This window comes from Artemia franciscana, chromosome 9 (genome assembly GCF_032884065.1).
Source record: "Artemia franciscana chromosome 9, ASM3288406v1, whole genome shotgun sequence".
Classification (NCBI taxonomy): Eukaryota; Metazoa; Arthropoda; class Branchiopoda; order Anostraca; family Artemiidae; genus Artemia; species Artemia franciscana.
Window position 1 is genome coordinate 33,374,419 of NC_088871.1, and position 16,214 is coordinate 33,390,632.

Sequence of the window (16,214 nt, forward strand, 5' to 3'; positions counted from 1 at the left end):
TATACCATTTTGATGACCTGGCAATACATTGTCTTTTAATTGACATCAATAATAAACTCTGTGTGGACTATAAGTCCCATAGGAGCGAATAAGGCAAAAGTGTTTTGGTGGAGACAAAATTAGTTAGCCCCTTACCCTTCACCCAACTCAAAACTTGAAGTCTCCTCGCCCCACCCTCGTTCTTTCTTTCCTCAACAGTACCTGAAATTTTGACTTCACTAGCCAAGCTGTCATAATATGTTGCAGGTATTCTATTTAGATGACCTTAAAGTTTCAAATCGTTCCGTGAGATGTTCCAGATATTTTTCAGGTATGGTATTTTGAAAACCTGGACGCACTTAGTATTTCAAGATTTAGCTATATCCTCTCCCCAAAGACAAAGCTCAATGTCCACTTGCCTTTATTTCCTCTTAAAAGCTCATTATAAGTTTCAACTTGATACCCCAAGCCGCTCCCAAGATACTGCAAATACAACATTTTGGCACCGTTATGGTCTTTCATTTGTTTGGTTTTGTTTTTCTTCACTACTCTGTTTCGATTCATTGTAATTCAATAAGTTGGTTTTCTTTTTTATCTACTTCGTCTTTTTCTTGAATATTATGTATAGCTAGTTTGAACCCGGAACATTTTTTCGTCAAGTTTACAGGGAGCATGTGACCAAAGTTGTTTTAGTTCGGCGAAAAATATGCAAATTTCATTTGTCAATTTTAATTTTTGCAAGATTGCAAAATTCTATCTACCTTTTGATACACACTCTGAAGTCCTTTTTACCCAGAAAATGGCTTTGAAATCATTAGAACATATTTTAAAAGACAATAAATACAAAAGACATTTCCATAGCAATAAAATCTTGGATTTGACATGTTTCCTATAACATTGTTGATTTTCGCTCCCTATGAAGTTTCTACGGCCATCCCTTTTACATGAAGTGGCTCTGTGAAAAAAAATGTATTATTCATCTAACCAAAAAGAAACATTTTATGTTTAAACTTGCAGAAGTGGCCATTCTTAATTATACAAGAAGTCAGTTGTGATTATTCTATATCAAATAAAAGAAAATACTCCAGAAATTTCAAGGTTTTAATGATGATTATCAGATGGAAACTGTGCAAGTGGTGCTGATCTTGTCTAGACTTGATTCCAAATTTTATTAGAAATTCCACAACCTCAAAAACCATCTTCGGAGACCAAAATTAACGGAAACAGTACAGTAGTTTGTTGCTGTTGATGGACAAGTTAAGATAGAAAAAGACCAAAAGAAAAGCAATGCAGTGGAATTTTATTGACAAATTTTTAAATACAAAACTATTTAGATATTATATACCTATATTCTATCTTCGTGCTTTGGGAAGGGTCTTCTTTTGTCCTAAAAAAAAAAAAACAAAACAAAACTTCAATTAAAGCACTGGAAACGACTAAACATAAAGACACAAATGGTTAACGGTTCTACAAACCACTCGACGTTCTAAGGATGAAAACCCAGAAATTTCGCTCTGGATTTTTTTCGTTTTTTTCATTTTTTTGGGAGGGGGTGGGGGGGGGCATATCGTAGGAAAGTTTTTTTTTAGCAATTTTTACAAATATTTTACAAGTAAGTCTTGTATAGTGATATAATTCTGAGAGATTCGTATATCTTTTAATTTGACTGATATCTTTTCGTTTTATTTCTTTTTAAAAAATGAAATATTGCATGCGACGCCATGTCAGGTTTCCATTTAAGAAATGTATAGCTATTTACTCATACTTTATTCCGCTTTAAAACAGTGGGAAGTTGTTAATGTTCTTCAGAATATATTTAATACATATTCTTCTTGTTATTTAAGTCGTTTTGTTTATTTTATTGCCTCTTGAAATTGCTCCTCAACTTTTTGCTGGGGGAATTTACACCTATTTCACTTACGCTTTCAGGATTGACTTTGGCTTCTTATTAGTTTTTGTAACCAACACAAGAGCAATTTTTTCAAATATCGAAGAAAATATCTTTATCGAATACGATAAAGAAAAGCTGCTGATTTTGTTTTTCTTCTTTTTTTTTAAAGTTAAACCATTCAAGGCGTCGGTCTCACCCTCTGAAGGAAATCCTTCGAAGGAGATATACTGATGTATTTTTGTGTAACCGAAGATAGAATATACGCGTAAAATTAAAAAATGCATTTTTACACTTTTTTCTACACAGTTTTTTCTTCACTAAGGGGATTGTATTGAATCAGTGGTCGTTCAATTCTGAGGAGAATCTCGTTCAGACATATATCTGGAGTTCTGATGGCTTTTTTAATCGGTATTGTCATTTTAAGAGTTGAAAGTGACTGAATGGTAGTTAGTCACTCACCCTGTTTTTGTCCCCAAGACCTATCTTGGTGAAACGTGGCATTGCCTCCAAATTTGAAGGTAATACTTTCAATCAGAATGATCACAATATAGAAAAAACATCCCTCCGAAAGTAAGGAATGTAGGGGAAATACATCACTCCCTTGCAGACCTCGGGGCAAAGACAAAAAACTTACATTTTATAGAAAAGGATTTTTGCAAACTACGTGCGTTAAACTGTAAAATGTTATTTTAAATTTCTTGTCTTCAAATTTCTAAATAGAGTGAAGAAATAGGAGACAGACTAATCGGCTAACGTTACTCCAAGTTTTCTCTTGTAGAAGACCGATTTTATTGAGCCGCAACAGAATCCATTTACATATCATTTTTGCTCTTGTCAAGATTATAATTATTCGCTTAGCTTACTATTTCTATGGGAAATGCACTCATAGGACCCCCAGCATCTACTGACCTCCTGTTCTAGATAAAAAATGTCTGTCGCTTTTTTTCTTTTTCACTAAGTTTTACAAACTAGTGTTTTATGCTTTCTCACTAGTTAAACGATTATAAAAAAAAGTTGTTTTTAACCAGTTGAATATATGATTAGTATTGAACTATTATCATATTTTTAGTTGTTTTTCTTTGCTCTGATAAGTGATTTACACTGGTTAACTCATTTGATGTCAACTTTCTCTGTAATACTACCGCTGGAAATGTATTTTCATCCGTAATTTAGCAACTTCTGTCTCTATTGCTTTTTGATCAAGTTGGACAAGATCAGGTTCGTTTACTATGAGCTTTCTTTATGAAACTTCTATTGAAAACGGTTCCAATAGATTATTTATTGGAAAGCATGCTCCACAAGACTGTATTTAATGCTTCTCCACGTCACATTTGACTCATTATTTGGTCCTCATAGCAACCAAAATACGCAAATACTGGGAGGAGTCTTAAGTAAGTTGAAAAAGCTAGTACAATCGATGTTTCTTCATCTTCGCAATGAAAATTTGCGAAAGTGTGCTCCGTTTAGAAACTACTCTTCCATGAGATAAACTTTCTTTATTGCACTAGATTTTATTAGTAAAGGAGAATATTTTTACTCAATGAAGACTTTTAAAAACATGGGGAGGGGAGGTCTCTGGGTTTGAAAAAAAGTTTTTTGTCGTAAATCTCTATATTCTTGTTCATTTCAGTGTTAAAAAAAGGAAGAAAAAGTCAAGTAAAAAGAGATCTTACCCCGTGTCTTGCTTGAGCTGATATTTTTGGTGCCCAAACTTCCAGCTCTGAGATGATATATTTAATAAGAGTTAAAATGGTTTTAGGTTGTTTTAACTCATATCTGAAAACCCTGTCGCAGCTGGCGATATTGAAGTCATTGATTTTATTTGAGCGAAGCTTCAAATGTGCCTAAAATTTTTCAGGACCACAAAAGGGTGTGGGATAGAAAAAAAAAAAAAAAAAAAAAAAAAAAATAGGAAAAAAATTTCACTTTGTGTTATGAAGTATTTTTTCAAATGGAAAATATCCGGGTGGCGAACACTGCATTTTTATATGCAACCATTGTTTGTTATAGCAACCCGAAGCTTACTAGAAAAATTTCATTACAATCTTCCAATTTATTTTGGAATTTTTGTGGAGGGAGGAGCGCATGTACCTCCAAAAAGTGTATTCTTAGGGCCAAATTTGTCATTATTTCACGACAGGCGAGAGGGAATTTTATCTCTAGTGTCCCTTCCTTTGAATAAAATATTTAGAAACAGGGTATATATTTGCACGTTAGTGAGTATATGTGTATGTATGTGTATATGTGTGTATGTGTATATGTATGTGTGTATGTATATGTATGTATATGTATGTGTATATATATATATATATATATGTATATATGTAAGCCCTATAGATAGGTAGAGTAGCTCCATAGGAGGCTTAGGCCAAGTAGGACCTTGTCCCAGTGGGGCCCATAATAGAAACTGGGAAACCCTCCCCTGGGGGTCATAATTTCAGGTGGAGGAGGAAGAAGGCCCCTCAAATGTACACTCAGCAGGGCCAACTGCCGTGTTCACGCGTCAGATGAGTTACAAACCTTCTCCCAGTAATGGGTTAAATTGCATGGTGAAGCAGAACACCATCGTGGGAGGATCCTCTATAGGAGGACAACTGCGGCAGGGCGTAAGATCCAGATTTATGGACAACGGCCTCTGTAAAGGGCTGCCTCGACCCTTTCGGGGTACCTGCAAGACTGGGAAACTTGCGGTCAATTTTTCCCACTTGAGGAGTGGCGCCCCTCGAGGAAATTATAGCCTAGTAAACAACACAGCACTCGTACGGGATTCTGATTATTGGATAATTTTCTGGGCTTGGTTTGTTTTGATGGGCGTTTTCGGGCTGAAAAACCTCTTCCTAGCTAATTTATCTACTATGGGCTGCCTCCCCGTAGTAGCATAATATTTGTAGGCATGAATATATAATGAGTCGGAGGTAATAGGCTTGGGACTGTCTGTGCAGGATTTCGACTCTTGTTGATAGAAGAGCATCGCCAAGTGCTGAAAACCATGTTGTGACCAAGATGGGCCCAGGATTGCACAAAGCCTCCAACTTACTGGAGGTCCCAGGGACTTCTTGCTGTCCGGTTCTAAGCCGGCTTAAGCGCTTCGGTGTAGACTTGAGAAGATATGTTGGTCCCCATCCTGCACTGGTATCCGGGATCACTGCTTTTCTTGAGGCCAAAATAATTTCAAAGATTTAAAGAACATGAAAATTGGAACTTGGAATGTTACGACGTTAAAAAATGACTATCGCATCGACATTTTGACTGACGAATTCAGACGGTTTGAACTGGATTTATTAGGAGTTTCAGAAACTCATATCCCAGGGGTAGGAAGCATGAAATTAGGTGACATAGAATTTGTTTACTCAGGAAGGAAGGATGGGGTACATAGACAGGGAGTAGGGCTCATGATGAATAAGGAAGCTGCTAAGTCTTGTTTAGGCTGGGAAGGTATTAATAATAGAATACTAATTGCTCATTTTATGACTAAAAAGTTTAGGGTATCAGTTATAGTAGTATATGCCCCCATTGAACCAACTGATGGAGATACTAGTGACTCAGATGAATTTTACTTACAGTTACAGGAGCAAATAGACAGGGTACCAGGTAGAAATATGGTGTTTTTGCTAGGAGATTTTAATGCCCAGGTTGGTAGAAATAGGGATAGATGGTATCCTAGCCTAGGTAATTTTGGTGTAGGAAAAGAAAACAGTAATGGCTATAGGCTTTTGCAATTTTGTAGGTATAACAACCTAGTTATAACCAATACGGTGTTTGGTCACAAAATGGCCCATAAGTTGACATGGTATTCACGTGATGGTAAGACAGCAAACCTTATTGATTATGTTATTGTAAACAGAAGATTAGCAGGATCAATACAAGATACTAGGGTGTATAGGAGTGCCGTTATTGATGTTAAAAGTAAAGATCACCATCTAGTAGTGTCTAAGGTTAATTTAAAGCTGAAATTTCGGAAGAGTAACTCCCTCCCGGGAAGTTATGATGTTGGTAGACTTCAGGATGAAAATTTGAGAAAAAAATTCCAGGAACAGTTGAGTACTAAACTTGAGGGTTTAAAATTTGACAAAGTGGAAGATGGATGGAATAATTTCAGAAAAACAATTTGTGAAGTTGCTGATGGTGTCCTAGGGAAGAGTGCTAAGACAGCAACTAGGAATATTAGTGAAAAAGCTTTAGGTTTAATAGAGAGTAGAAGGGGTTTGTATAAGAATTATCTGAGCGATAGGTCGTATGAAAACAAAAGGAATGTAAAGAAAGTGGAGAAAGCATTAAAATATGAACTAAGGAGATGTGAAATGGAGGCGATGGATAAAATTGCTGAGGATCTGGAAGATGCGGCTAGACGGCATAATAGTAAAATATTATACTGGCATGTTAATAAATTGAAAGGGAGTAGCCGATCCGGACTAGTCCCAGTTAAAGATAGAAATGGGGTCACAATTAGTGATAAGGAAAAAGTTAAAGAAAGATGGGTGGAACATTTTGAGAATGTGCTAAACCGAGATACAGTTGCAGGAAAAGATATAGATGAAAATGAAAAAGTTTGTGATACCTTGGATGTGAAGGAAGATTTGTTTAGTGAGGAAGAATTAGCGACAGTACTAGAAGGATTAAAAAATAATAAGGCCCCAGGTGCTGATAGTATGATTAATGAGTTCCTTAAATATGGTGGCTCTGAGGTTAGGAATAAGCTACTGAAGATTATGAACATGATTTTTGAAAAAGGGGAAGTACCCAATGATTTTAGGAAAACCTTAATTAAACCACTGTATAAGAAAGGTGACAAGAGTGAATGTCGGAATTATCGAGGCATTAGTCTGGTCTCTGTAGGTAGCAAATTACTGAGTAATATGATACTTTTTAGACTGAGACATGCTGTAGACAAAGTTTTAAGGGAAGAACAATGCGGTTTTAGAAAAGGTAGAGGATGTGTCGACCATGTTTTCACTCTTAGGTTAATAATTGAGAAGTCCCTTCGTTGTCAAACACCTTTGGTCCTTAGTTTTATCGATTATGAGCAAGCTTTCGATTCTGTTGATAGAACAGCGTTAACAAAGGTCTTATCGTTATATGGTATACCAGAAAAATACATTAAAGTGATTTGCGCTATGTACGAGAATAATACTGCTGCGGTTAAGGTAGGAAATGAGGTTAGCAACTGGTTTTGTATTAAATCAGGAGTTAAGCAGGGTTGTGTTCTATCCCCCTTTATATGGATCATTTTGATGGACTTCGTCTTAAGGAGCACAGGAAAGGCAATTGGAGACCATGGAATCAAATGGGGAGGAAGAACGCTCCTGGACTTAGATTATGCTGATGATTTAAGCATATTAGATGAAAGTGTGAGCAAAATGAATGAATTTTTAGAGGTTTTACGAGTTCAGGGTGCTAAAATAGGCTTGAAAATTAATGTTAAGAAGACCAAGTCACTAAGGTTAGGAATAAGTGAAGATGAACAGGTGACCTTAGGTAACGAAAAGATTGATCAGGTTGGGAGCTTCAGTTACCTTGGTAGTATTATTAGTAAAGATGGTGGGAGCAGTGAAGATGTTAAAAGTAGAATAGCTAAAGCTCAGGGTGTTTTTTCACAGTTAAAAAAAGTTTGGAAGAATAGAAAGATAAGCCTACAAACCAAGATTAGAATATTGGAAGCTACAGTGATGACAGTGGTCAAATATGGCTCTGAAGCATGGACACTCCGAAAAGCAGATGAAAATTTACTAGATGTTTTCCAGAGAAATTGCCTACGGATTGTTCTGGGTACCCGGCTGACTGACCGTATTTCAAACAGTAGGTTGTACGAAAAGTGTGGTTCAATCCCGCTTTCTGGGGCTATAATGAAAGAAAGGTTGAGATGGCTAGGCCACGTTCTACGGATGAAGGATGACAGATTACCGAAGATTGTCCTTTTTGGCCAACCGTCTGGGGCTACACGGAAAGCAGGTCGTCCTTGTCTGGGTTGGGAGGATGTCATAAATAAGGATTTAAAGGAAATGGGAACTTCCTGGGAGGGTGTAAAGAGGGAGGCTTTAAATAGATTAGGTTGGAGGAGGAGCGTGCGTAGCTGTGTTGGCCTCAGGCGGCTTGGTGCTGCAGTGAGTTATTAGTAGTAGTAGTAGTAGTAGTAGATATTAAGTCTTGTCTACATTATCACCACCCAGATATGTACATTTTCCCAAGCGCTCCTTGGTCCTCCAAATTTTTATTTGAAGGTCAACAGGGGTTCCACATCCAGCAAGAGGTGGTATGGGATCCTTCAGGGGAGAGTAGTGTTGGAACATGTGTGAAAAATACACCTTAATGTGTTTTCAAGATGTCTGAAAATCTATTTTGGGAAATTATTTTATCATGGAATCCAATGGAAAAAAGTAAAGTTGTCATTTGCCTGACTTATGTCTTCAATAGCTCATTTTTTTCAAGCGGTAGTGAGGAAAAGTCACTATTTAGCAAGGACGCTACTCGGTTAACTTCAAAACCTTATACAATACAATAATAAACCATAGAAACAAACAAAATTAAGTACTGTTGCGAGGCTTTTACTAAAATTGCCAGCAATGAGTTGCTGCACGCGACAGTAGTGTAATGTAAACACGCTTTCGGATGGGTGCTGGTGAGTTTAATATAAGCTTGGCTTTTTTTTGCTAATATTAAAGTGTCTATCCCCCTTCCACTTCCCTTAAGTCCCGCGCCAGGTGCAGGAAACTAAATCTCATAGTTGAGCCACGCGCTATTCCAACAGCCCCGTGCATAACGTCATTCAGTTGCATGCCGTTTAAAAATGGCGTCGTAGCAAACCAAAAGGTACACCCTTTAAATCGCCATTATCGAAGCCTTTTACAGGACCCCTTCTTGAACAAGAAGGAAAATCACTTTCTGCATGGGCACCACTGATTTGTCCTTTTTTTTCTGCTGTTTTTTTTCTTTGTCACTATTCGGGGCACTGAAACATCACGGAGAACCGTTTAAGGGCACATTTAAAAGTTAATTTTGATATCTTATTTTTTTTATATAAATTTAACTCATTAGAGCCGTCATAAAGTGCTATATGGTACCTTAAAAGCGCAATTCGGGTGACATTTCTGGAACGGAGGGGCTGGACCGGACACATGGACATCATAGAGAGCTAATTGTGGGCTCATTTATAAACTATTTTTTATATTTGATTGCTTTCATAAATTCGACTTAATAAGACAATCATAAAGTGCTATATGGCACTCAAAAGATAAACTCTGGTTGTTTTTGCATTTCTTTAAATGAAAACAACAAAAAAGGGTATTTTCTAATGAGAAAACTATGATTCTACAATTTATATAACAGGTGTATCAACCTCACTTACTCAAGTTTGAAGAGGGAGAGGTTTTCGATTCATAGAAGGAAATAAAAATTGTAAAACAAATATCCAAAACTATAGTTGAAAGGTTTGACAAAGAAGGAGTGCCTCATTCCTTTTTAAAAAGGCGCAGAACTTGGTAGTGATATAACCTTACCTTGCGAGAGAAGTCTAGAGGGTCATTTTCCTCAACGCCTCTTTCTAGCCTCTCAAGCTCCTCCAAATTTCTGGCATTGATTTTTTTCATTTCTGCTATTGACATACTCTTAGAAATTTCTTCTTCCGTGGGAGGGTTCAATCGTCTCTTCCTCAACCAGGCTAGTTTGAGAAATAATAATAAAAAAAATAAATATTAGACATAGACTTCTGAAAGGATGATTTACCAACATTTCAGGACTTTAACCGACCAACAGTAACCTTCAACAGTAATTTGACCAACACTCGTAACTTTCTCCGACTGACAGTAAATTAGTCAGTTGTATTTCCTTATTTTCCCAGTTAAAACTACTTACGCTAATATATTTTTCCTAATTTGAAATCAATGATAAAAACAATAATGCTAGAGCATACTTAATGATTTTTTCTGTTTTTCTCACTTTTTCAGCATTAATAACTATTCTGTGCATATACAAAATGTTTTAAAAAGGTTAAATGTTATCCATATTTATTTCTCTTCCCCAGTGTACGAGGTATGTTAAAAGCAAACTTTTTTAAGTGGCGTCCCCTTTCCTGTGAATTAAGTTCCTTCGTACGGGCCTAATGTGTGTCCAATATTTGATGTATAAGAGATGTATGAAATGATATATCCTTACGACTCTCAATATACTTTTCCATTGATTTCTGTTGCCTAGGTGAAGCTTGGGGGCTACATTTTGTGCCATCTTCTCCTCTCTCTCTTTGCTTTACAAATTAAGTTTCATTCTTCTGCTGTGTTAATTCCTTGTGTCTTAATTATTTTATTCTAGTCAAATAAATTGATTTATTAAAGTTATAAGACTGTAAGGGAAATGATAGCGGATGGTGTTCCCCAAGAAAGAATGCGCTCACAAGCATATATCTAGAGGACATTCTATACTTGAAACTCAGGTATTTCTGAGCAACCCTATGGACATAAAAAAGTATCTTCTATAACAAGTATTAGCTCTAACGTTTGAAGTTAACTTTTGTGGTGTTAGCAGTGGCGGTGCAAAGAGTAAACTACAGTGCTGGAAAAAAAAACATGAGAAACACCATGATGACAATAGAAAGACAATTATCGCAGGTCATTTTTGCTCCAACTGATATGACATTAATTTTCCAGTACATCCATATGTTCAAATTATTTGTTTCCCCAGTTACTTTTGTTTTAAACTGTTTCAAAAATGGGGATTGCTTGTGATATTTGTGCCAATAAATCTCTTAGTCAGACCGATTTTCCAAATAGGAAATTTTGTAAAAGTTAACTTAATCGCACGATTTCTCTCGTCAAAGGCTTTCAACTCGTCGACTCCCGAGTTAATTATGGACTTCTAGAAAGGGCAAGAGTTAGTCCACCTAAGGCAACTCAAGATTTGAGCATGGAACATATTGCTAAAGTTTATTAGGAACAATCGACATACAATGGCGCAAACAATTTTGAACCTTGGGGGGGTGTTGACGATTTCCATGGGAGAAGTCACAACAGAAAAATAAAGATCCTTAAGGTTTATGTTCCCTGTATAGTGTGTTATTTTTCTGCCCGCATACGGTTTTAATATATCAACTAAAGACTTTGGCTTGACGTATATAGTTCTATACGTAAAGTGAAAGAACATAATCGTTTACCTTCCCATTCTGCAGGAATCTCAACTTCAAAGTTTTCTTTTTCTTTGGGCTCAAACCAACGAGCAGTTGTAGAAAGGGTACCTGTTAAGATGCAAAGAATTAGCATTGAAAAATATATAAGGAACAAATATAACATTAACAACAGATTGACACCATGACGGTACAATGAAATATCGAGATGGTGATACAGAATAATAAATTTGGTTTTCAATTATTTTTATTACATTGTTGTCCCTTGTTAGTCATTGATTGTATTTTCTACTTCCTGGACATTTGCATGGAAAAGATGCTGCGCCTATTGGTTAGATTGAGGCGAAATATTCGTTTTTTATTCCTCTCCTTTTCTTTTTACTGGCCTTTTTTGGGTGGAGGGGGGGGGTTAAGGATGGCTGGTAGTGAGTGAGTAAGTATGGTTCAGTAAAGGGTGATGTTTACCCATATAAGTTTATAAACTCAGGTTTTGTGTCGATTTGTTTACTAAATAAAACATTATTCTTAAAAAAAACTTTCTTTTCAAAATCTACTTCTCTGATTTTACAACAAAAGAACTATTTTGGTTTGGAAACAATAAAAAGAAAAGCTTCGATTTTTTTCCGTATGAAATATAAGGCTGGGATATGTCTTCTGTATAACGCCATTGATTAATTTAATTTCTCAACAAAAATATTTTTTTAAAGTTTATATATTTATACCACCAAAGCTCTGATTCTTTATTTGTTGGTACTTTCACCTAATTCTGAAAATTAGTCGTTGGTTTCTGGTTATCCCCCCTTTCAGGCTCGGTTTCTTTTTCTCTTTCCACTCTTTTCAGTTTATTGCTCGGATCCATGACGCATCCGCAATAAAATGCCGCAAAAAGTGTGTTGCACTAGATTCGTAGAGTCAAACATCTTACTTTAATACGCAATTTTTGCATTAGTTTTCTTTTACTGGTGGTACAAGGTTGGATTGGTTGGTCCTGTACGACTTCTATCAAATTCTGAAACACGTAAAAGCTGTTGGTTGATGGCGGCGTCCCACTGACATTTCTAGGACTTTGTTTCCCAGTCACTGTCGACTAATTTTTCAGTAACTTAATTGAAGTTGCACCCATTTTTAAACAATTATTCTTTTTGCAGGAATAGAATCGCAGTTTCTCTGAATATCATCTAATTTTAGAAATTTTGTTCATTGTTGGTCTTCCAGGGGGACGTAACACCTAGTCTATCCCTTCCCTTTCGGACTTTTGTGCTTCAACTAGGACTTTGTTAGTTTTTTTTTTTTAGATGAGCGATGACATCTTAAAGACCCTCTGACCATTTATCAGAAGCCACTTAAAGAAGCTTGACGCATTGCCATAGTTAGAAACATAAACATAGCAAGCGAAAAAACAGCTTGCTTCTCATGCTTTTTTTCAGCGAAAGGACCCAGTAAAATGGAGAAGTATTTCTGAAAAACCTATTCGAAAAGCTATGTCGTTGATGGACTTTATAGTAAAATAATATTAGCCCTTTAATCAGGTGTACTTTTTTCCAAATACTTTATTTTGAGCTAGCGAAGAATCAGCTCAGAATAACATTCGAATATGATAATCTTAAATAGAAAAATATGATTTTTACTGACGCGAAAATACATTTCCTGAACGGCGCTCGAGAGGCATTTCAGGTCTAAGTGCAGTAAGATACTATTGGATAATTTATTTGTCTGCTATTGAAAACTCTTCTCAGCAATAGACGACTTGAGGCCATTACACCTGCGCACGCTCCTCTTCCGCTCCAATTTGTTCCGAGTCTCACTCTGCTCCCTCCTCTAGAGTATTTTTAGTTTCAGTCCTTTCTTCTGCCCCTACTGCTATTGATGGAGTCCTGATTTTGTTTGTATTTCATTGTCAGAAGGCACAATTTTTAGTAGCCTATCATCTGCAAAACGTAACCTGACCTAAATATTTCTTTCATCATAGCCATAGAAAGTGAATCAAACCACATTGCTTGTACAGCTTTACAGGGATTCAAACGAACATCCAAAACTATTCATAGACTATTCTTCTGAAAAAGATCTAGCATGACATCCTCAAGCTTTCGAAGCTCCAGGTTTCAGAGACACAACCAATTTTTGTCATTCCTGCGGCTTCTAGAATTTTAGACTTAGTTCTAAGACTGATTTTTCTACTCTTCAAGATTAATCCCAGCTGTACAAAAAATCTGTACGTCTTGGCTATTCTACTTTTTACATCTTTACTGCGTTCACCACGCTTTGTACTAGTAACATCTAATTAAGATATTCATTCCATCAATTGAATCAATGTATAATATCACTTCTTCATAATTATTTATACTTAATTTATGTCAGAGGTTTCAAATCTATTATTGCAACCTGAGCGTCCAAACCTTCAAGAAATTCATTCACTTTTGCTTAATTTTTATCTAGGAAACTTAGATCTTCTGCTTCATCTAAGACTAGGAAAGTTTCACCTTCTCATTTACTCGCTTCCTATCTAAAATTTTTATAACACGTACTTATCTGATATACCTAACAAGGATAAAACCCTTTCATAACCCTTTCTATCAGCTGAATCAAAATGCGTGTTTACAACAAATAAAACTCAGTACTAAAAGGGTCGCCTATAAAATCTGCGTTGCATAACATACCATTTCTATTGCAGAACAGTATACATTATCAAAGCTCTCCTACATAAAGTCCTATAAGTTCCATGCTTTTTTGAAAACAAACCTTTCAGATTTACATAAATTACCTGCTTTTTGTACTTTGACGATTTTGTCAAAACAAGTTCGAAGAATTTGATCTGGAATGTATTCCTGCGTAGGATGAGGTTAACTTGTAATGAGTCAATATCTCAATAGCAATGCGTTGGCCAAAAAATGATTAAATCAGTTACCAAAACAGAAAAAGAGGTGTTGATTAAAAAAAAGAAAATATAGTCATGCTAGAGGAAAGCAAATTTTACCAGAAGACGAAAAAGACTGGGGCTTTGAATCTTGCCCTGCGGCTTAAAGAATCAATGAAGGCGAGGTTGCAGCGACCAAGTTCAAAAAAGCAATCTAGCAAAAAACATTCTTGGTTACCCTTAATTTTTCGATATACCTTTTTTTCAGATTGAACCTTGTTGTGACTTGTATGCCAAAAATTTTTCTAATTTTTGAAAAGAGCCTAAATCAACCTAAAAATAAGTCACATTGAAATAAGAAGTGCTCCATTAAAATCGCCGTTATCGAAACCGCTTGACTAGAAGTTTAAAGTCACCCATCTTGAAAACCAGGAAAATCATATTTGGAGTTGTATGGTTAGCAGTGAAAAGATTCCCCCTTCTCCCCATACTTTTAACTATAAGGTGTCCCAAAGTGCGTTCAGTAAGCTTTTAAAAGCTTTCATTTTTAACCATACAAGTTAATGAATTAAAGGGAGCTTTTGAAGAAGTAAATCTGACTAAGCTTAACATGTACGTATTCTGGTTTTTGCCAATAAAGTTTGTCTTCCTCTGATTTGATACTAAATACCTTCAAGGTTTGAATTATGATAATTTCTAATAGAAGCATTCACCTCCCCTCAAAAATTTTCTTTTTTGTATGGTTTCCTAATATTCTAGAACATTGGAACTGACTAGAGTCAGTTCCAATGTTCTGTATGTGATTACTAAGATTTTGTATACCTGTCAGACTTTTCAGTGAACCTTCAATATATCAGTGTTCTCAAAACGATCTAGCCCACTCGTCAAGGAGTAAAAAAAGAAGAATTTAGAGTTATTATTTGTTCCACTTCCAAATATATATCCTCAAAAAAAGAATGATTTACCAGGATACTTTTTTTGTTCATTTTGCTTACACGGTTAGAAACCCTAGGCTTTTTATGACAAGTCATTCACGTAAAAAAGAATTATTGTAAATTATTGTAATCGTAAGTTATTGTAAAAAATTAAAACTGGACAAGGTGAATTAGTATGACAGACTTGCATAATAATAAGCAGTAGAAATAAATTACCCTTCACAATTCAGAGCAAAAAAAATCCAGAATTAATACTGGGATGATCTGAAAAATGAACCCGTCTCCAGGAATTTACAATTTTAACTACAGACAGATGGGCGTCCTCGTGTGAGCTGTCACAGATGACACAAGGCTAGAAATAGCTTAATGACCACAAAGCCTTTTCCTAAACAAAACTCAATAATGGAACCATTAGCTAGTATTCCCGCAAAATGATTTAAAGCTAGTAGAATTCATGATGTGGAATTAAAGCAACAGTATTAATATCACTAACATAATGTAATATTTGGTTTCATACTTACATCTATTGGTGAAAATACCAGTGCATTATGCAGACTCATTGCAAACGAACAATTGTCTTCTTTTTGAATAAATCCCTTTCAAGTACCAAGACCATCGAAATGTAAACTGGACCCACTTTAGATCATTTCATACTTAAAACTGTGATTTTCTTGGATTTTCCTTTTGCTTTAAAAAATTATGAGGTTTTTAGGGCAGTATCACACTTTAGTTAGTAAGAGTGAACTAGAGTCAGTACCTGACATTTTAGAAAACTGAACAAAAAAGTGCAAAAGGCTCCTCTGATAATGATTATGCAGCAGAACCACTTTCAGATGAAAGTTAAATTTTTAGAAGGCAAGCCATAATTAGATCCAAAGTACTTCTAGTCATCTACAGACTAGAAACCTGTTCGTGTGGGATAGGATAAGCTCCAGCTCCATGCCTGTCCATAAATTGAAACTTTTGCTGTTCGTCGTTTTGTATCTTAATTTTCATATAATTCATGTATTTTTTTTTTTTCCAAAATTAAGACCAACGATTTCCCATTGTACTTATTTTTTCATTGAAATTCTGTAAAAAAAAAACTTTGTTCTTGTGATGTTTCTAGAAAATTTAATAAGTATTGTAGTTTTCCTTTATATACAGTATGTGCTACATTGGTATCCAAAATTACTTCAAATCTACCAACGCCATCTTTATCATATATAAGTCTAACTAAAAAAAGAGCTAAAGAATACTACCTTTTTTAGTACTTCCTGAGTCTTCATAGTAAGCTGTTCCATAAATATCCTTACCAGCTAATCTTTTAGTTTCTGGAAAAACTCCAAAAAGCTGTTTTGTATATCGAAATACTCTTTGTAATATTGAACTTGACATTTTCTTGATTGTCGCAACAAAATATAGGTGGCGCTGAAATGGCAAACTTTGTTTGTGATTTAGGTTTCA

The 16,214-nt window shown here is 35.6% G+C and overlaps 2 protein-coding genes across 3 annotated transcripts in view; one reads left to right on the forward strand and one right to left on the reverse strand.

Annotated features, from left to right (window-relative positions):
- The window catches only part of LOC136031301 (proton myo-inositol cotransporter-like), a 132,500-nt gene that overhangs the window by 1,484 nt on the left and 114,802 nt on the right, over nt 1–16,214 (forward strand). The window lies entirely within an intron of this gene.
- Nucleotides 1,260–16,162, reverse strand: LOC136031302 (NADH dehydrogenase [ubiquinone] 1 alpha subcomplex assembly factor 2-like). The gene is made up of 4 exons (XM_065710757.1): nt 16,010–16,162; nt 11,010–11,090; nt 9,364–9,524; nt 1,260–1,366 (listed from the first exon to the last, which is right to left on the reverse strand). The coding sequence occupies exons 1-4, from the start codon at nt 16,143–16,145 to the stop codon at nt 1,325–1,327; spliced, it is 420 nt and encodes a 139-aa protein (XP_065566829.1). The 5' UTR covers nt 16,146–16,162; the 3' UTR covers nt 1,260–1,324.

Bases quoted from the DNA above. Each gene is read 5' to 3' on its own strand.
- LOC136031302 (XM_065710757.1), bottom strand. From the start codon at position 16,145: ATGTCAAGTTCAATATTACAAAGAGTATTTCGATATACAAAACAGCTT. The intron at 9,525-11,009 runs GTAAACGATTAT...TTCTCAAACTAG, and splicing joins GATTCCTGCAGAATGGGAAG to CCTGGTTGAGGAAGAGACGA. The intron at 1,367-9,363 runs GTAAGGTTATAT...TTTTTTTTTTAG, and splicing joins CTCTAGACTTCTCTCGCAAG to GACAAAAGAAGACCCTTCCC.